This window comes from Patella vulgata, chromosome 4 (assembly GCF_932274485.2).
Source record: "Patella vulgata chromosome 4, xgPatVulg1.2, whole genome shotgun sequence".
NCBI classification, from domain to species: Eukaryota; Metazoa; Mollusca; class Gastropoda; family Patellidae; genus Patella; species Patella vulgata.
The window spans coordinates 42289796-42312888 of NC_065882.2; the positions used below are offsets into that span (position 1 = coordinate 42289796).

The 23093-nt window shown below is 34.1% G+C and overlaps 1 protein-coding gene across 1 annotated transcript in view; it reads right to left on the bottom strand.

Moving 5' to 3' along the window:
* Positions 1 to 579: 579 nt before the first annotated feature.
* Positions 580 to 23093, bottom strand: part of LOC126819205 (cytosolic carboxypeptidase 1) — a 36673-nt gene continuing 14159 nt past the window's right edge. The window contains exons 8-22 of the mRNA XM_050547112.2: positions 22795 to 22926; positions 21586 to 21732; positions 19421 to 19654; positions 18652 to 18761; positions 18310 to 18411; positions 17107 to 17807; positions 14347 to 14493; positions 11280 to 11361; positions 9822 to 9978; positions 8826 to 9058; positions 7925 to 8075; positions 7402 to 7473; positions 6998 to 7106; positions 1532 to 1631; positions 580 to 711 (exon numbers count right to left, since the gene is read on the bottom strand). Coding sequence (XP_050403069.1) covers positions 1565 to 1631; positions 6998 to 7106; positions 7402 to 7473; positions 7925 to 8075; positions 8826 to 9058; positions 9822 to 9978; positions 11280 to 11361; positions 14347 to 14493; positions 17107 to 17807; positions 18310 to 18411; positions 18652 to 18761; positions 19421 to 19654; positions 21586 to 21732; positions 22795 to 22926 — 2444 coding nt within the window. The 3' untranslated portion in view covers positions 580 to 711; positions 1532 to 1564. The remainder of the gene's footprint in view (positions 712 to 1531; positions 1632 to 6997; positions 7107 to 7401; positions 7474 to 7924; positions 8076 to 8825; positions 9059 to 9821; positions 9979 to 11279; positions 11362 to 14346; positions 14494 to 17106; positions 17808 to 18309; positions 18412 to 18651; positions 18762 to 19420; positions 19655 to 21585; positions 21733 to 22794; positions 22927 to 23093) is intronic.

A 23093-nucleotide genomic window follows, 5' to 3' on the forward strand; every position in this document is an offset into this window, starting at 1 on the left:
CACAAAATATAAATAAATCCAGTAAATTTCTAATGGGCAAAAGGTAGAGCATCTATAATAGGTTGATGTTGATGTGTGTATGAAGTTCCATAAATATATCTTTATGACTCATGAGATGTGCCTCAAAAACGAAAAGGAGCACATTTCAATATCTTTCCCTAACTTTATTCGGCGTGGGATAATAATCATGGGGATGCCCTGATTTGTAACAGTGTGTCGTTTTGAAGATATTAAATAATTCAACTTTTAATTAAACATTATTCAATATTTTCTCATTTCAAAAACAAGATTTTCAAACCAGGGTCCCCGTTTCATAAAGTGTACATAAAGTTATGAACACATTAGTTCAAAAGAGTTGCATGTGTGCTTTGTGAAGTATACATTAGTTTAATTTCATGCATTCATATTTATGTCACTGTAAGCATTTGAAAAATATTTGAATTGTATCTGCTTGCATCAATGTCATAAGATTATTATATCCACATCATATTTGCATTCTAAAATGTTTTAATGGAACATTCCAATAAAACAGAAATTCTAGATTTAATTTCACCTCAATGTAATTTAAAAAGAAAACCTACCAGTGGTGTTTTATTGATGATATTAAGGTAATGTAATAAACCTTTAGTGTGATAAATAGTTGGATGTAATTTAGGACAGGGACGTGACCATCGTCTGTTTAAATCTTCTGCTACTAATGAACTACGATGACTGAAAAAATAAAACAATCATCATAAACTGGCATTTTATTACGGACAATATAATCACATTCTTTAGTGGTCGTGATTACTGTATACCGGTGTGCCATTAACCAAGTTTTTAAGTGAAGTGAGCATGTGCTGTGGCGTTGTACTACCAACGGTTGTAGGTATAAACATACTCGATATGGTGACCTTGACTTATATACTGAGATGGGCAAACAACCCAAATCATACTGCACTTGCTTCATTCCAAACTTAAACTTGTAAACCAAATGCTATCTACAATCGTCCGTTAAAGTAACTGTGCATGATTTGCATTTATCGAAAAATATCAACATGGCTTAATCCACACTAACATGTACTCAGATCAATTGTTTAACATTGAATTTAGGAAACAAAATAAAAATATCAACGCTAGATAATCTGTTGGCTTGGATTCAATAGGATTAAAAACAGGCCCATCAATTAGATTTCGTAAAACATAAAGACTTCTAACTACTGGCGATTACCGTAGATTGCAAAATGGTGGGAAGTTCCACTTTAAAGAAATGTAGATCAGTGTTGTTGACAGATTCTCTCAAAAAAAAGAAGCAAGAATGGAATTTCAGTTCATCATAGCTTTAAGTAAATACTGAACAGATTTTTGGACTGATATTCCCATTAGAGATTCAGCTTTTATTGTAATTTGTAGGAGTTGCCTATATTAGTCAAATCATGTTCAGAGACTTTAAGAACATACACATTTTGTGCATATACGACCCAGAGAATTCCTGGGTAATAATGAACAGACAGAATTGTTTTAAAAAGGGGGGTGGAAACATAAGTCTTACTGAGCAGGGAGAGTCCAAAACTTTCTTTAACCTTTAAGAGAGGTAACTGTTGTCATCATGGTCTCTAATAGCATCAGTGAGTCGATGCCGAGAAATTGAACTAGAAAATATCAAAACACAGCTATTTGTTAAGAATATCATACACAAGGCAGGATATCATGCTTACACTCTCCAAAATACACTTCATATATAGAACTCAACTCATCAGTGATACAACTGTTGTCATTTGGTTAGTTCATTTAGTAAACATATTGAAAAATTATCTTACAGTGAAAAATAATACAACAAACAAATGTGGCAGTTTTATTGATGATCTGCAAGGTAAACTTTATTGTTTAATTTAATCCAGTATAGTGAAAGTTTAATTTGATGTTGTAAATAAAAAATAACACAGATTAGTAATGTATGAAACATTCTCTTTTCTAGAGTGAATGTGAAATGCCCTCTGTGTGTGTGTGTGTGTGTGATTGAAGAAAAAGCACTTGTTGAGAAGCATTAGTAAATAATTCCAGCAGTGATGTACACTGAACAATCTGTGAACGAGTGTTTGTGGCATAACGTTATTGAAGTATTCAGACTAGGCAAATCAAGAAAAGAAACCTGTTCCAAGTTCCGTTACTACAACTATTTAATCAGAAGGCCGATTAGAACTCCATGTGACCTATATAAGCAGCTCTCCCATCTCTAAAGACGAAAAGTGCATCAAAATATGTAGTTCTTCATGTATGTATGTATGTTAAGTCTCTCACGCATTCGGAGCCAATAAAAATCATTTAAGACGGGAGTGATGTGTGATTTTGATCTAGCTTTAGTCACAATGCGTGCAGCACGATTTTGGATCCTTTGCAACTTGGAAATTTGTTCATCAGTTACTCCAGAAAATATGGCATTGCAGTAGTCAATTCTGGACAGCACGAATGATCGAGCCAGTGCAGCAGCTGCACTTTCAGGTATAAAATGACAGATTTATCCTATTCTTCGAAGATGAAAATGGCAAATCTTGCAGGAGTTGTTTATGTGAGAGTTAAAACTGAGGTTTGAATCGAAGAACACTCGAAAATTTTTCACAACATTTGATATCGGAAAATCTGAATTGCCTATTTTGAGAGATTTCGCAATGCAAGTATTAAGTCTGTGATCAGGTCCAATAAGGAGAAGCTCAGTTTTGTCGTCATTAAGCTTTAACATATTGGTGGACATCCAGTTCTTAATACTGTTTAGGCAACTTTCCAAATTACCAATTGTGGAGAGCTGGCTGACAGTGTTGAGGTTAAATTTATCGATCAGCTGTGTGTCATCAGCATAAAAATGGGGCTGAATGTTATAACTATTGATGTGGTTTCCATGGGATTTTATATACAGTGTAAATAAAAGAGGTCCCAACACTGAACCTTGAGGTACACCACAGGATAATTGCACATGCTTTGACGAAGAGTTATTAATGTCAACATACTGATATGTCAACATAATAATGTCATACCCTTTGTATTTCCATTATTGTAGTGTAATATACTCGCTTACTTAAATTGTGTCTGAACAGCAGAACCCTGGGGAAAAAAAATATAGTATCATCGATCCTAATTCAAATTCAAAGTCCACAAACAATACATAAATTTTGCCAGAAAAAAGTTATAAATAACTGGGAGTATCAAAATTGATGTCATTACTATAGCAAATTCTTAATATACTAAAGTGCACTTCTAATAAGCTATAATACTTTGTCTCGTTTACTTCACATAAACTACATAACACAATAGCCTATTTGATTATTATATTTCATTAGACACATGGATAGAAACAAGTCAGTCGTTAATTAGTTCACATTATCAACCCCTAATGGAAAGTGTAGGTGTAGAGCATTTGGTGGTCTCAGTTCTACTCTTATGGGAAAATTAGGTAATTGACAAAACCATTTCCAGGGGTAGAGCTGTATTGGCTATATTTGAGGACATATCTCTGGAATTATGATCATATGTTAATTAGTGTAAGCCCTGTTAACATCTAATCCCGTCCTCCAGTGATCCAGTCTTCAACCAGTCATCATGAATCCTGTAGTAAAAGAGTTCAATGTATCATCATTAATAGCAGGCCAGGACAAACCGACAGGGGAAAACTGGCATGCTTATTGAGTTTACTCGAAGGGCAGAAGAAATTAGTAGCCATTTACTACAGAGAAAAGCTAGATGCATCAGAACACAGCCATAACAGCATCATCTACACATTCCACAGAAGATTCCACACTATAGAGAATCTATAAAAATATGACTTTCCTGTCACTTACTCTGAAGAATACACTCGCGACCTTCAGATAAGTGCAGGACTGGCGCAAGGTCTACATAGAAGGGTGAAACGTTCAAAAAGAGAATAAGGGAGGTGAAGATGTTCATCCACAAAGATAAGGTCAAAGTCATACCACACCTTGTCATTCTAAAAACTGACTACAGCGATGCTACTGTTAGGATTTCCATGAATGACCAAGCCTCTCTCTGGTTTTGATGTAGAAAAGTTGGTCACAGTCGAAGAGATTGCCCTTTGCAGAGTCCAGAGAAAAAGATTCCAGTCAAAAAGTGAATCCCAAACTCCTCATCAGTCCCCACAGAAAAAAACAACAGTAACCCACGTACCAAAATTCCACTAGTCAGAAAACAGTAGAAAAACAATCCTAACACAATAAAACCCAGAACCAGTCTCAAGTAACCCTCAGTGTCACAACATTGTCAAAGAAACGAAGGAGGAAGGGGGGTCTCGACATCTCCTTCGTGGCACTCAAGATCACCCTCTGAATCCCCAACCAAGAATACTAATCACGAGTAGCCAATCAACCCAAAACTAGACAAGTTTTAGAGAGAGAAAGAGTGAGGGGAAAAACCCCATCACCAAACAAAGACATTGTCTGTGATATCACCTAGGTGGAAGAGGACGTAAAATCACCTACTGAAGTTATTGAAGAAGAAGAATGGAATTGTTATGAATGGATTAAGACCAAAATAAAAATTTGGTTTGAGTATATGGAAACACAAGATCTTCAAATTTAAGCACATACCATCTTTTTTATGTTCATTTTATGTGCTCTTTAAACTGAAATGTTTATTATTGAAATAGATACCTTGATGAATTACTCTGACCTTTGTACTGGTCTTTTTCCAGAAGGTTTCAGAAGTCTTATCAAAGAAACAGAAATTTAGTTTTGGAAGCCATTAAAATAGGCTGGCTGTCATGGCTGATTTGATATTTTTTTTTTATGGTGTCCAACATTGAGTTCAATGACAAAAAAACCACATGCATACAATAACTATATATAACAATCATGCTGTTAAGGATGCATTATGTAAGAATTAGTTAAAGAGCTGACCGTTCTTGTTGTAGTAGTTCAAAACTAGATAATGTAAAATGAATATATTGAAAATTTCATTCACATTACTTTATTCTGAGCGAAGTTGTCACTGTTTGAAGTTTTGAAAAGATGAGGCATAGATTGTTTATTATTTTAATAACAGTACTTGTTATTTGCCATTTTTAAATTAAATGGCGACCATCGTTTTATCTGCTTAAATCTTCACCATATCTAGAGAGTTGATTATAGGCTTGTCATGTGAATAAATGTCTAAATAATAGTTTATATAACATTTGAAGCCAAAATATACATCTGCAATAGGCAGATTTAGCTCTTACATAATGCATCTTTAAAGATCTCATACATTAGGCTCGAAATATTGACTAACATTCTGAAGCAACCAGCAGAAAAATAAATAAGCAGGTAGACATAACTAGTATTTTTTTAAAGACATATTTATAAATCCTACAAGTAGCCTAATGTAGATATAATAGGTCTACTTACATTTACCGAAAACTTGTAATCATTTTTGCATAATAATCGATCAAGAAACAGTGTTAGTCAATTTCCAAGATTTTTACATAAAACTGCAATACATATCACATATAGACATTTCTTTCAATTTATACATGTAAAGATGAAGATAAAGACCCGATAGTTCTCGCTAGAATAGTTAAAAAATAGATAATGAAAAGGGAATTTTGAGCAGAGTTATTGCCATTTGAAGAACAGTGTAGTCTTGATTACCACTGCTACATTATTGTTATGATAATAAATAAAGTCTTGATTATCCATTTTTAAATTAAATTATTTAATAGCAATCCTGTTTAAATCCATTGAAAATCAAAAGCATCTGATTGTCTAGAGCTTTGATTATGGGCTTGGCATGTGAATAAATGTCTAATTAATGATTTATATAACATTTGAGGCCAAACAAAGACCTGTGTTTTTATTGTGTTTCTCAATCGCTAAATGCCACTAAAGGCTAATGTTTGATGGTCAGTTTGAAACTGACAAAATTGTATTGGGCTTGTAAACTGTTCATTAAATTGGAATTGAGTACTGTTACAGTTCTGCCACATCAGTCTGGTGTGTGCATAGAATACATATTAGGGACCTTTCGCATCGGTACAAATGTTCGTTTACGTTTTCGTATCCTCTAACATGCTATTAATAGATAAAATAAATAAGAGAACTGGGCCTTCATCTTTAAAATTAGGCCTAGAAACTTAGGTAGTGCAGCCTTTTCATTAAATGAACCAATTGTATTTGAATCACCTGAAATTCTATTAATAAGACTATAAATCAATAGGGAAAAAAGATTACTATGATAGGCCTACATACCCCCTTGGCCTGATAAAAAGGCCTAATTCTATGCCTTATTTCTATTCAGATGATAAAACACATCATCTAATTAAATTTCAACTATTTCCAGTTATTTTTCATCTACTGATTATTTAGAAATAGATATATTCAATATCAATATTTCTTTTTTTTTTGTTTAACAAAGTATTATTCAACTTGAATTAAATTTGCCACTCCATGAATTTCTCAATCAAGGCAAAGTTTTCAATCGATTTTTTGGCAGATGTACAACGAATCAAGCAGAATATTACTTTTGAGCACATTCTACGAACTCTACACTGGCCGAACACTCGTGTATGTGTTGACATCACAAGTACACACGAATCGATGACATTTTTGTTTTCATATTCGTTTTCACACCGATGCGAAAGGAGGTTTAAAGTCCACTCGACATAAACTAGGTCATTTCGGGACTAACATATGGTTCAATTTTATTTCAATAATTTGCCTGCACATAGGGGTCTTTAGCAGTGGGGCGAAACCGGAAGACCCAGAGAAAACCAATGAGGTTGGACAGGCGACCCTACATCTTGTCACGTACAACCGGGGAATCGAAACAATGTCAGTAGACTCTATGACAGACCTTATGATACAACCTGCACGTGGTAACCATTCGGCCATCCAACCCCCTTCAATGCGAAAGGTCCTCAATTTGTGATTGGTTGACATGGTGCATGATTGTCACTTGAAATTCTTATGTCTACAAGATTTATTTGATAGAATCAATTTCCAGAAGGTGTCCCCAAAGTCAATAAATCAAATCTTACTTTCCATTAATAACACCATCAGGATTTAACATAGGTACAATTTTAAATATATACATCTCTCTTAATCTCTGAGCTCCTGGTTTCATACTCAATAAATAGTCTATTGTACCTAGAAAAAAAAATCAAAACATGACATTAAACAATAGTAAAAATAGATAAAACATTTACTCCCGAGTCCTTATATTCTGTCCATGATGAAATTCTTGGGATCAGATTGGGAATTCATTATTATTAATTAATGTATAATTGGAAATTCATTATTATTAATTAATGTATAATTGACACTTTAATCACTATGTATCTCTCAACAAATTCCAAAGCAAAAAGTCAGTAAAGGTAATTATTGAACCATTAATAAAATAAAAGTTGACCGTTTCATTGGTACAGTAAAATTTAAAACAAACCTTTCATAACCCAGCTGGAATTACTCTCTCCAGGATGCACACGTCCCGATAAAAATATATATGGTCGATTTTCTGTTAAAGAAAGAGAAAAAAAATTGGTTACTATTTCAAACTTTTTAGCTATATAAACAAATAATAGCATTTGTTAAATAGCTGTTTTTTTGTACACAACAAAAAATTCATTGATTTGAAAGACCATGATATTTCAGATTGCTGCATCCAACAGAAACTATACCAAGACGTTGTTGAAAATAATTCATTGGAAATTCAAACAAGAAGAGTATTTTTAAGTCATCAGATACATGAAATGTAAATATAAAACCAGTGTTTCAGTTCAATTATCCAAAATGATTAAGATTTAATTAATCTGGAGTTTCTTTTGGATGTCAGTATTGATAACGAATTAAATCTAAAAGTTTGTAATGGCTGGAGTTTTCCTTTACGAAATTGTTCTTCTTTTAAAGCCTGTAGTGTAGTTATCCTTTAAAATATAGTACTATTATTTATACTGATTATAACTTACTGAGTTCATTAAGACCATCCATATCAATTGAAGGTTGAGCTGTTATTGTAAGAACTGGTACAGGATTAGATGCCAATGTTTCACACAGTTTCTGATGTCTGAAAAATATCTGACTTGTGTCACATATACTCTCCCAATGATATAGATGTGTCTGAAATACATAACACACAAACATCTATAAAAAACATTTACATATATTTCATACTAGTCAGATTGATTATATTAAACATACATTATGCAAGAGCTAAATCTGCCAATTGCACATCTTTCTTTAGGTCTGAAATGTTATCTAAATTATTAATTAGATATTAATTAACTTTTCCAGACCATAATCAACTCTCGATGTCATCGCTAGCCTGCGACATTTTCTGGATTAGAATCCTATCGGCTGCTTAACACTCATTGATAATTAAATCAAAAAATGGATAATCGAGACTATGTTTTTTTATCGTACCGACTTTAGTTATGATGATCAAGGCTAGACCCAAAATTCAATCGCTAAAATCTCGGTTCAGAGTGGATCAATTTGACTAAAATTTTCAGCAAATTCCCTTTACATTATCTAGTTTTTAACTATTATTGTGAGAACTGCCAGCTCTTTTTCTAATCTCCCATAATGTATCTTTAAGAAAACAAAAAGAAATTATCAATGCTAGATAATCTCCCGGAGTAGATTTTAATTGGAATAAAACCAAGCCCATCAATTAGATTTTGCAAGAACATCTCTTGCTGTATATATCACAAGAAATGTAGACTGGTGTTGTTCAGCATGCCATAACTTATATCTGATACTATATGCCATATGTAATCTGTTTTTAACCCTGATTTAAATTTAAAGATTTGTTTTACAGGAATTTTGAACACACCACATATAAAATACTAAATATATTCACATACTTACCTTAAGTGTAGTATATGTATAAGGATAATGATAAGCTAGGTAACATATATCATTACTATGTTTAAATGTTATGGTAAATGTTGATGTGTAGTATGATTTGCCTTTAACTCCCCCAGTAGTTATGGAACTCCTTATAAAATGGTTTTTATAATAACATATATCTGTTCCTACTCTCACCCATTCTCCATTACCTCCTATACCATCAGCTACTGAATACATTACTGGCTTCATACCTATAATAAAACACAATAACAGTTTATCTGTTTATTACATTAATACAATTACAATCTAATCCAGATGGCAACAGAGCTTAACTCATGGGGACCGGCAACCACAACCTTAACAGGACAAAAAACATAGCTAAAATTAAAATCACAAGGTAACAATCATAATGAGGCATCTGATGATGTTTGCAATCACAAAGAGGTCTTATATCAGGGTTAAATGAATATGCTGACAGAAGGAGCAGATCACAAAAGTGGTGATCTGATCGTTGCGAATGCAGCCTACACTTGATGTACTTCATTTTGCAGAACAACTTGAGTCCAGCTGCCATTGTCATTGTGGGAAGGAGTAGTGGCCCCCATGATATCAACCTTGAGACAAATTCATACTGATTGATGTAGTTGAGCAACATAATAGCAAAGTTAAGCAAACTAGGATGTAAGTTCATCGTAGAGAACATACAAAGAGTGGACTACTGGTATTTAGTACATGTCTACATACTGTGCATTTATAGCAATAATTTGGTGCATAGATTAATTTCTGAAATTGGCAGATCACTACACAAAGTATAACTAATCAATTATTATACCACATTTTAGCCTAAAAATTAAAAAAAAAATAATACAATCAGAGGATGACATTTTTTAAAATGCACAGAAACATTGCAAATTAAATTCATATTGCATGTTTTTAGTTGATGAAACTGTATCATGAATACATGTGAAGCATTTTGATTGATATCATGAATAACTGTAGCAGTGTTTTACTTACCAAAATTAAACTGACTATTAAGTTTCTCACAGTTAACTATATTAAATCTATATGGTACATCAGCTACCATATTAGATACTTGAAAATAAAACCACTGATGATGATGATTGGTATTAATATCAGGATTCAGTATTAAATCATACTCATATTCTCTAATCTACAATATACATGTTTATATTTCATACAGTATTCTTTTAAACATACATTATGCAAGAGCTAAATCTGTCTATTGCAGGTCTTTCTTTAGGCCTGAAATGTTATCTAAATTATTAATTAGACATTAATTAACCTATCTAGACCATAATCAACTCGAGATGGCATCAATAGCCTGCGATCTTTAGTGGATTAGGAGCCGATTTACTGCATAACTTTCCTTCACGATTTAACGATTAAATGGATAATCGAGACTATGCTGTTTATCGTACTGACTTAAGTAATGATGATCGAGGCTAGGTGGAAATTTCAATCGCTTAGTTCTCGGTTCAATCTGATTAAAATACAGATCTATATTTCGTTTCGTTTTTTTATACTTTCGATGGCCTACACTACATGAAGATCTGACAAGTCATAGCGATAGGTCACGTCAGGGGTCAAAAGACCGACTTATGACCCTATGACGTCAGACATTTGATTAACCAATCAGCATTGATGTTACTAGTGGATTACCCACAGTTCCGTAAAAAACACGCCTAAAGCTCGCCGTAACAGACCGTTTCATTGGCTTATACCTGACACCATTCAGAACACGAGTTAAATAACAACTCTTCCAGATCCAAGTGTAGTAAAGACAAGTAAAACGAAATTTTGAACTATAAAAACAAAAACGAAATAGGATCTGTGTTTTAACCAGATTGTTCTCAGTTCATAGTGGATCAATTTGAATGAAATTTTCAGCAAATTGCCTTTACATTATCTAGTTTTAAACTATTATAGTGAGAACTACCAACTCGTTATCGAATCTCCCATAATGTATCTTTAATATAATTAATTTCAAAATACATTTCTAATGGATGGAAAGTATATAACTACTCACAGAAATTAACATAAGAAAAGCAATCCAAATATAATTATAAGAGGGAGAGAAATGGGCTTTAACATCCACTCAACACAAAGTAGATCATTACGGGAACTATTAAGGTACAACAATTCACGTGCGCATGGGGGTCATTAATTAGCAGTGAGAGGAAACTGGATGACCCACAGAAAACCCATGAGGTTGGGCAGGCGGCCCTACCCCTTGTCACGCACAAGCTTGGGATCCCAAACTTATCAGATAACCTGACATGACAAATAAAGTGTGTGCAAGTTAAAAGAATAGGGAGTACACCAGATAAATGTTCATGGTATAATGACAATGTTAAAGTGTCAAAAAAGGTTGCCATGGTTGTTCTTTAATCAATGGTTATATAAATTCTAATGTCTAAGAAATATGTATGTTAAAAAGTGTTGTTATAATACCTGTATTGCTCGTCTTAAATTAGCTGATTCAAACTGTGCATTAAATATAAGATGACCTGCTGAAAGTAATCTTCTACCAACACTGTAAAAAGCATTACATTTCAACAATTCTCATAACAACTTTAATATCTAATTAAGATAATATTACATGTACAACTCAACAAATTTCAATGGTTAACTTGATTATATTCTAAGCTTTACTTTAAATTGTAACCACTTTTTCATAATAAATAATTTATCATTTATACAGCGCCGGATATCCCAAAAAAGTGTTGCTCAGTGGCGAATTTGATATTTGGGAGAATTATATAGGAGTGAGTTGCAGTAGTCAATTCTTGATATTACAAGGGAGTTAACTAGCATCTTTGTTGTTGGCTGGTCAATAAAATTGCGTATTTTACCAATATTGTGAAGATGAAAGTTGACAGACTTGCACACAGATGTAATGTTATCAGACATATATAGCACAGAGAATTGAATTATACGCCTAGATTTCATACAGACTTAGTGTTCGCTTCAACTACAGTGCCACCAATTTTAAAAGGAATTGCTTTTTGTTTTGCTGACATGGTATTCACTTCTAGTTTTAAGTAATTCGGTTTTGTCATCATTTCTTCAGCTTATTTGAATTCATCCAGTATCAAATTTCTGACAAAGACTTTTCCAGTTTACCAATCTCGTCTTCTTCATTGGAATGTCCGAGGCCTATGTAAAGCTAAGTGTCTCCAGCATACAGCTGGTACTTCTGGTTATTGTGGCGTATGATAGTACCAAGGGATGATGTGTAGCTCGTGAATAACAGGGGACCTAAGACCAAACCTTGTGGTACCCCATACTTCATGGCACTTGGTTTAGAGCTATGCCCACCAACTACCACAGTTTGGAAACGTCCACATAGGTAAGATGTAAACCATGATAGAGCTGTTTCTGTGATGCCAAATTCTGCTGAAAGTCATCTTAACAGGCTTTGATGCTCAAGAGTGTCGAATGCTGCACTAAGATCCAGTTTTACTGGCGTCCATTTCCTTAAGGATATCATTTTGTACTCTCATTAAGGCTGTCTTAGTACTGTGTTTGGACTTGTAGGCAGCTTGGTAAGGCACTATCAAATTGTTGCAACGTAGATGACAGATCATTTGTTCAGCAACAACCTTTTCCATAATTTTGGATATGAATGAGAGATTGAACAGATTTACTAAAGCCAGTTTCATTTGATCTGGAACTCTACCTATTTCAATACAGCTGTTCACAATGGTGGTTATGATCGGGGTAAGTTCAGATATACATGATTTAGTAATGTTCGTCGGTATCGGATCTAAACTGCATGACTTTGGGGCTGACGAGGAGATAAGTTTTGCAATCTGTTCAGTAGTGACAGTTGAGAAATGATTTAATGGCTTACCAGCAAATGGAGTTAAATCTCTAATGTTGTTAGAGTCAAAATTTTGCATTATCATTTCAACTTTGTTCTGGCGAAATTGTCAGCAAGTCCTATGAGGTTATTTGTATCTGGTAAGATGTTGCTGGATTTAAGTTTAGTTAAACTGTTGATAATCTGGTAAATCTGTTTAGGATTATTTGATGTGTCTTGCAATTTGTTGAGGATATAAGTTTGTTTAGCTTCCCTAATACATTTGGTTGTTCGGAATTTTGCTTTAACATACAATTGGCGATGTATCTCTAACTTAGTAGTCCTCGATACATGTTCAGCTTTCCGTTCAAGCTTCTTCATTGACCTGACATCTTCAGTAAACCACTGTCTAATTGTAACGGTCCTGGTACGTAAAGGAGCATGTTTATCAAGAATAGCGGTAAGAGTGTCGTACAATTTAGTTTTATCATTCACATCTTCTGTCTTTAATACATTTTCTAAGAGTCCGTAATTGATAATGTCCTTCTCAAATTCAGTAATATCAATTTTCTTCAGATTTGTAATAGTTTTAGTGGGTTTGATGGTTTCTCTATTGACAGTGTTCCCAGAATGCTGTAGTGATCAGATATTAACTGATTTGTGACACTAAGACTGCTTAGCTTTTCGCCATCTTCTCTGGTTATTATTAGGTCAAGCATGTTGAAATCAACACATAGGAGAATATTTTTGCTGCTGTTAACTTCATGGAGAAGATAACTCATTTAAGAAATCAGTTTGCCCGGAAAAAGGTGGTCTGTAAATACATACAATTAGTATGGTTGTATTTTTGCACAATACCGACACACAGATGTGTTCAAAGGTCCTAAACTTTGACGATTTGACTTGCTCAACTCCTATTGATTGCTTAATGATGGGATCACATCTACCTGTTCTGTTCTCGCGATTTTCCTGTACTTTGTTGTAATTGTTGGGAACAAGATTGTTTAGTACGATTGAGTATGTTGATTTTAACCAGGTTTCAGTCACAAAAAAAATGTCTAGTTCTTGATCCAGAATATAACTGTGCAGCTGATGTGATTTGTTCCTGACTGATCGACAGTTTAGATGGCAGAAATTCAGATCTTTTGTTCTCTCTTTTTGGTTTCAATGAGAGTATTTGTTGGCACTGTTTTGATTGTAATCAAATTATGCACATTAACACCTCTAATGCTATGTTGTTGATCTTCCCTAGTATAAGATAATTTGACTATCTTAATTTCTCTGTCCCATTGTTTACCTGCTCTAAACCAGTGAAGGTTTAGTAATGGATCACTGAAGATAGTTTGGACAGGTTTGAAATCACTGTTGGGATTAAGCCAATTAGTGGCAAACATACCTCACTGCATAAATCCACAGAATATTATCAATATTTTAAATGCATATAATTCCAAAAGTAACAAATTTTTAGAAAGTTTTTAGGTATTCCTATCTGCAATGCCTTAAAGAATTTCCAAGCAAACGGTCATAGTTAACACATCAGTTAATCCACTAAAAACACAAAAAACACAGAGCACAACAAAATGCAGTCAGCCAATAAGGCGCTAACAAATTTTCAGAATCGCATCCTTCACTGTAGTCTTTTGCATATTATTATCTAGAATAGTACCGTTTCCTTTATAAACAAATACCATATATAAGCTTAAACTTAAACATTACCTGAATTCATCTCTATTTGTCAAGTTAGAATTTTGTTGACAGTAATTATGACCAGCTTCTTCAACAATTTTATTTAAATCAAAGACAACTCTTTCTATTAATAGATCAGGATGTATCATTCTATCAATATCTTCAAACACTTTAGATCTATAATATAATATTTTCAACTAAATCAAATAAAGGAGGTACACAATTTTTTGGAGCCACAGTGAGTACCTTATTCTTTGGTAGATTAGGCGCATGTGTAGATAAGGCACAGGGTGAGTTTGGAAGATGTGTTCAAGGAAATAAAGAAAGTGCATGGTTTAGGCCCACACTTCTACTACAGTGCCTTCAGAAACATGTGTCATATTACATGTGTCCCAAATGGGATACGGTCAAAACCCCCTCCGGTCAGAACCCCCTAGGTCAGAACCCCCCTAGATCAAAACTCCCCTAAGTCAGAACCCTCTTTGGTCAAAACCCCCCATTTTTATATTATATAATATTAAAATCATTTCAAAATTATGTTTTTGTGGTTTGTGAAGTGAAGTACACAACAAAATCGATTACTTTTAGATTTTATTTGCAATTATATGGGTGAAATTATTTCCATCGGATGGTGTGCCCAATACCTTTTATGGTTTGCACACAAGTTGTAAAGTCTTTCTTATAGACCTTTTGTTGTTTTTTGGTGATTGTCCGCGTGAGTATTGCAGGAGTGCAGTCTTGACATTGCTGTGATCCAGACGGAGATGTTTGAGAGCCCGCCAGATTGTGGGGTGTGATATTCCCAGCAGGGAACTGAATGCCCTGTTCGAAGACTTGCATAGATTGTTAGTGCGAGACCCACCATCAAGTGTTGTCAGATGAATGTTCCAGAGTTCTGCTGGGAATAGGGGTGGTATAGGAGATTTTAAATTGTAGTGCCATGACTTCAGTTGAGATTGATCAGATAATTGCATTTCACTTGAATGATTACAATAACTGAGGCTATGTTATTCCTAGTAAAAAGCAAATTTTATTTTTCAAATATTTTTTTTTCAAATAATAATAAAGGAAATAAATTAATAAAGAAATAAAAAGGGGGGGGGGGCTTTTTAATTTAAGTCCAAGGGGGTTATGACCTAGGGGGTTTTGACCAAGGGGGTTTTGACCTAGGGGGTTTTGACACGGACTCGTCCCAAATCTACCTGCGAGGTCCATTAACTACTTCAAACTCTTAACATTTACTGTTATAAGAAGCACACTGTATGGCATATGCCTGTCTTCATTAGCCCAGTCAGTGCAGAACAGTAGGATGTTAAACCCCATTTCATTTCATTAATCTCATCTATATTGTTTCATTATACTACATACAACTTTTGTGTTAAACCGAACATTGTGATATAATGTCAATAATATTGACAACCTTTCAAATATTGTTACATAAAATAATTCTAAGGTCACATGTTCTACATCTGAAACCAGGAATGTTTTACAAAGTCACCTCCCTTTACCTTGGGAAATATCTCTTCAAAAAAAGTAGGGGATATTGAAATGCAAATACATATGCAGGTTGCGATATGATAAATAGTCATGGACACTTGACATGCTTTGAGAGTATGTTCACAGATGAAGAACTTATCGCCCCAACAGAACCACTGAGCTGCACATGTGACACGCAATAGCACCATACACATGGGAGGGGTTCATTGTCAAATTTGACACTTCAAGGAAGAGTTGATGAAAACTGCCGCGTTTTGGTTTATCTATCCATGTTTGCTTTCCTATCGGTTCTTGCATAAGATTTACTGTTTAGCGTATCTTTGCTTTAGTGGGTTACGTTTAATTTGATCGGGAGACAGCTCGTCGACGTTAACGTCAAACGACCACACTGCAAGAATTGGCCCTGACACTGCAAGAGGAGTGGGTCAGATTGCCCCAAATCGTGATTGGATGGTTGATTAGGAGCATGCCACGACGAGTTGCTGAATGTCTGAAGATTGGTGGAGCAATTACTCATTATTAAGACAAAAATCAAAAATGGCCATTTTCACGGTGTATCTCTTTGCGAGTGAAATGGGACCGTCAGATAAGTCACCCATATAAATTTGTTTATGTTCATGTGTAGGCAATTGGCCTGTTATTAACATACACTGGTTACCTATAATAAAAACAGCAGTGCATTTCTGCAGTTTTGTATTGTTTCTAAATATCCCCTACTTTTTTTGAAGAGTATATTAATGTGCAGTAATTAATGATAAAATATGATTCTGAAAAAAAAGAAAAGAAAAAAAAAAAAAAGATTTACGCAGCACCTTTTAACGTGGGACAATGATATCTGAGAACCAAAATAATTTTTCTATATGGCCTTATAATAGTTTTACATAACTTGTTTTTAAAAAGAGCTATTAATTATAATACCAATCAGATTAAAATGCAGAACTATATTTCGTTTCGTTTTTTTTTATACTTTCAATGGCCTACACTACATGAAGATCTGACAAGTTATAGCGATAGGTCACGTCAGGGGTCAAAAGACCGACTTATGACCCTATGATGTCAGACATTTGATTAACCATTGATGTACTAGTGGATTACCCACAGTTCCGTAAAAAAACACACCTAAAGTTCGCCGTAACAGACCGTTTCATTGGCTTATCCCTGACACCATTCAGAACACGAGTTAAATAACAACTCTTCCAGATCCAAGTGTAATAAAGAGAAGTAAAACAAAATTTTGAACTATAAAAACGAAACGAAATAGGATCTGTGTTTTAACCAGATTGATTATAATACCTTTGAACACCAAATTTTCTATTATAAAGTTTTTCTGGTTTAGTACTACCATTAGCTGCTTGAAGATCGGGGTAGGCTATTTTTTCAAAGCGGTAAACACTTTTCGTTTCACCAGCCATCCGTGTGTATAACTCGGGATCTTTAAATACTTCCTCTTCTAATGGTTCTACAGTACTAGTTGTTGACATTACGTCTGCTTCATCTAATCCTCTAGGTGTAGGTAATGGTGTAATACACATGGCATCTGTTATTGTGGTTGTCGGCTCTTCAACCTTCTTTTTTGATCTCTTCTCTTTTGATTGCCCGTTTCTTTTACCTGTTTTTGATTTTTTGGCGTTACGTGTTGGTGTCGGTGGTTTAGCAGCAGGCTTTGATGATGTAGGAAGTTGAACATCCAACATGAACACACTCGTTCCTGTTTTTAAATTTACAGCAGTAGCAGAATCCCGTTGTTTGTCTGAGTAATTAACATCTGGCATGGAATATCTACCTCTAAAAGAGAGTTTATCTAACTGATACAGAACAGAATCAGATTCACTATTAGTAGAGGAATTATTGTGAAATAACTTTGGAAGTGTTTCTGTGATGTTAGAGAAAGACTGCACCCTCCGACCAAATTTAAACCTAGAGTCTCTCTCATTTTTACTAAGAACAGGATCTGATATGGTAGCAGGAACAGAAACACAAGATCCAGGTCGATTCTAAAATAAAAAAAAGCTAAAAGTTGTTAAGAGTTATCATATTAAAGGGGGAGTATATTCCTCTTGACATCTTACTAAGGATTACAAAAATGAAATCAGGAATTTATAAGAGGACTGCTAAAAATATTAATCTTTTTTCCTTTTTGTTGTGTTTGTAAACACACCTTCAGTAAAATATTAAAATATAAGCATATAACTTTCAGATTCTAAGATGTTGTTATTTTTAATCTTGGAGTTATGAAACAGAATATTCCGATTTGTTTCTATCAACCATGGCATAACTTGTGCTGAAAGTTCATGACAATATCACCGGGGATTCGTTAATCATTAGTTATCAATTGAAAGGTTTTTTTAATGCTGATCATCAGTAGAATATATTTTCTATTATTTGAACCACAGTTAACACAACAAGGTTAAAATTAGATCTGTTTCATTTCTGAAAGAATAATCAAACAATCACATTATAACTCCAGTGTTTTTGTGATAATGGAGTATTATTTACCTCAAAATGAAAAAGTTCTGGAAAGAATTTACTATAAGATTTTAATTCTTCAATAGATCTGGATTCAGGTTGTTCTAAAGCTTCAATTTGATCGTCATCTGGCTGAAAATTGAATATCAAAATCAACGCCAGTAGTAATTCAACTCATTGCTCAAAAATATTAAATATGTCTATTTCCCCTACTAGCACTCTGAATGGTACATACAGGAAAGTAGGACATAAATCCCTGTTTAATCAATCTTGTTGCTATGTCTCACAGTAGTCAAGTCAATTCCAACCAACATTTTACAAAAGGTACAATAGCACATATATTGCTACATTTGAACTAAAGCTGTAGTCTACCTCATCTGAATTGTCTGTTCTAAATCTTTCATCATCACTATCAATATCATCATCATTATCTAGTGAACTATGATCACTATCATTACCAGTATCTGATATATCTCCTATATCTACAATATAAATACAGTATAATATAATACCACTTCTCTCTCGCAGCTAAGCAATTTCTGCTCTATTTCTGTGTACATGTACTTTACATATCCCCTTAAATAACAGTATTTCTTATTTGAGTTTCTGTTATGATTAATGTATAAGTGGCAATGTATGCAATAAAATCCTGAAACAGATATGTAATCATTTTCTTTCATACAACATACAAATATTCACTTTTTGGAAAATCTTTCATATTTTGTATCAAAAAAGAGAAAGTCTCAATCAACATGCCATAACAAACGTACGTAGGGCTATAATCCATCAAGTTACGGTCCAATACATGCCAATATTAAAAGGAACCAAAATCTTTGGGATATAAACCTATATTTAAAGTTACGTCAAAATCGGATAAAAATTGTGATCCGTGAGTGTCCACAAACAAAATATGAACGGATGGACAGGGGCGACGACAATATATGCCCACATTGCATAATAAACAAACAATAGCCACTCTTGAAATACCTTGGATGATTATTTGTACTCAAATTTCAATTGTTTTGATGCATTAAGATTTGAGAGATCTTTCAGTATAAAATAAAGAATAGTGGCAATTATATGTGTTCATTAAGAACAATCTTTTTGTTTTAAATCATGTTACTGAGATAAGATGATTTACCTTGATTAGAAACAACTAAACAATCTGGTACATGTTTGTCTGATAATGGTAAAGCAAATGTCACTACACTATTAACATTATCTAATGGTAATTTATTTCTAGGACAACATTTCCTCATTATAATACTAGCTAGTAATATTAAACTCTCCATTTCTCGACATTCTGACAAATCTTGACATATTTCATACAGTATTCTTATACCCTCTGATTCTAATAATGCTTTTCTTCCAGATTCTAAAATATACAACAAAAAAGAGAAATCAGTGAAAATATGCCCCCCTTCATGAATTTTTTGTACACAACGTACGTGTATAAGATGCAAAGTAAAACTAGACTACATACTGTAATAGGCAATGAAAAGAAAAATACAGTCAAAATAAATGTGAAGTAGTTTAGTAACTTTTAATAAAGAATTCTAAAGAGTCTTGTCACTAATTAGTAGTCATCAGTTGTCAGCCATTTCCTTAGTCTCATATAACGATCTACAGGGTTTTTAATATGGAAAAATTTCTAATTTTTAGCTTCTGAGCCAATTTAGGACATATTAGTCGGGAGCCTAGTGCTTTAACCGATTGACTACCACAGCCCACTATCATTACAACTCTAAGAGAAACAAGCCAACAGTGAGGCTGATGTCCTCCGCCGAAATGCCAAAATAAATAGATGACACATATTAATTAATTGCACATTTATTTTTTTCAAAAGTATAGACCAATCAAACTGATTATCAACTATACACTAAATTTCATCACTCTCTATCAGATAGAATTGAAGTCAAAGAAATTGCTTAGTTCTTCTTAGCTTTAGCGGGAACTGTTAATCATTGAACTCGATCAAAACATTCTACCTCATTTAAAAGCAGAGTTGTTATCAAACTGCTTATCTCTGCTTACCGTAAGCAGACAATGTTCATCATCAATCTCCATCAAGGCATTCACCTAATGAACGCCTACACCAAGTTTGAACATTCTACCTCAATTAAAAGGGGAGTATTGTGTCTTGACCAATCAAATTGCTTATCGCTCATTAGCCTTAAGCAGAAAATTCTAATCAAACTTAGTCAAGGTAATGATATAATGAATCTGTACTCGGAGTTTCATAGCTCTCACTTAAGTATAACCAAAGTTATTGTGGCCAAAAGCATCAACCAATCAAATTGCTTATCTCTGCTTACCGTGAGCAGAAAATGTTCATCATCGAACTCCATCAAGTTATTCACCTAATGAATGCCTACACCAAGTTTGAACATTCTACATCAAAATGTTCATTATCGAACTTAGTCAAGGTATTGATGTAATGAAACTATAAACCAAGTTTCATCACTCTCACTTAATCAGAACTAAGTTATTATGTCCCAAAGCATCAACCAATCAAATTGCTTATCTCTGTTTATCGGTAGCAGAAAATTCTCATCTTCGAACTCCATCAAGGCATTCACCTAATAAACACCTACACAAAGTGTGAACATTGTTGCTCAATTAGAAGGAGAGTTATTGTGTTCCAAAATCTTGACCAACCAATTTGCTTATCGCTCTGCTTACCCTGAGCAGAAAATGTTCATTATCAAATTTGAAATGAAATGGGGTTTAACGTCCTACTGTTCTGCTCTGAACTGGGCTAATGAAGACAGGCATACGCCATACAGTGTGCTATGAGGGAAATTCCAACTGTCAAGGGTTCGAGAACCCGACCTCCAGGCTAGCAAGCCAGCATCTTACCCACTTAGCCACCTTGATCCCCCATTATCGAACTTAGTCAAGGTATTGATGTAATGAAACTATACACCAAGTTTGATCATTCTCACTTAATCAGAACTAAAGTTATTGTGTCCCAAATCATCAACCAATCAAATTGCTTATCTCTGCTTATCCTAAGCAGAAAATGCTCATCTTCGAACTCCATCAAGTCATCGACCTAACAAAGACCTAGCCCAATTAGGAAAGTTATTGTGCCCCAAAAAGTGTGACGGACGGACAGATGGACGGACGGAGACGGACGGACAGACCCATTTTAATAGTCCCGTGCGTTCTTCGAATTAGACAATTAGAAACAACCAATGCTGTCAATAAACAGTGCTGTGCAAGTCAGTATAAGAATGTAATGCCCATCAATGTCAGTATTGATCACTATGTAAATGTAATAATACACAAAGAAGTAAAACTTACTGAGATTTGTAATATTCTTCAATGTATTTAGAATTGATTTTTTAAGATTATTATATCTATGCTTAGTATCAAATTGATGCCAGTCTGTGAACAATGACAAGAGTGTGGGTACTCCTCCCATACCAACACTTCTAGCTGAATTACTCTCTGAAACATTGTTAATCATTTCTTTTAACATGTATCAATATATACTCTTAAAAAATAGTAGGGGATATCTCAGAAAACGCTAACCGCAAGTGGCCGAAACTTTGCCTACTCTGAGATATTATTAATGTAATTATACTCTTAAAAAAAAAGTAGGGGATATTCAGAAACAATACAAAACTGCGGAAATGCACTGCTGTTTTTATTAGAGGTAACCAGTGTATGTTAATAACAGGCCAATTGCCTACACATGAACATAAACAGTTTATATGGGCGGCTTATCTGACAGCCCCATTTCACTCGCAAAGAGATACACTGTCAAAAGAGAAAATGGACGTTTTTGATTTTTGTCTTAATAATGAGTAATTGCTCCACCAATACTCAGACATTCAGCAATTCGTCGTGGCATGCTCCTAATCAACAGTCTAATTACGATTTGGGGCAATCTGACCCACTCCTCTTGCAGTGCCACGGCCAATTCTTGCAGTATTGTCGGTTGACGTTGACGTCGACGAACACGTCTCCCGATCAAATTAAACGTAACACACTAAAGAAAAGATACGCAAAACAGTAAATCTTATGCAAGAAACGATAAGAAACCAAACATGGATAGGATAAACCAGCAAGCGGCAGTTTTCATCAACCCTTCCTTGAAGTGTCAAATTTGACAATGAACCCCTCCCACGTGTATTGCCTGTCGTATGTGCAGGTCAGTGGTTCTGTTGGGGCGATAAGTTCTTTATCTGTGAACATACTCTCAAAGCATGTCAAGTGTCCATGACTATTTATCATATCACAACCTGCATAGGTATTTGCATTTCAACAATTATTTGATTTAGTCCAGAAATGTTTTTTTGTGTATTCATATTTACTAAAGACTCTAGTCTGTAAGTTTTTTTTAAAAGAAAATATAAGTGTTCATATGACTGAAATAATTATATTACACCATTTTTCTGAATTATGCATTTGGTATCCACACCCAAGACTACAAAAATCTCTTTATTTAAGAAGTAATAAAATTTATGAATGGTTGACATAGATTTTACTGAGTGAAATAAAACTTACTTGATTTTGTCAAATTGTTTAAACTGTCGAGAGCTAGTTTTAATACAGCTGTGTGTTTTCGTCCACATAGTGCAATAATTCTAAATAAAATATTTATAGAATTATGTTTACCAACATAGGATGCATTTACACCTAGAATAAAATTAGAATATAAAAAAACTATATCGTATTATTCTTATACCGAAAAATTATAGATGTTCAAAAATAATAACTTAATTTGGTTTATACTATATACAGGCCCTGAGTTCACAAAGCATTCTCAGACTTAAGTTCAGAATTTACTCAACTTTCAATCAGCA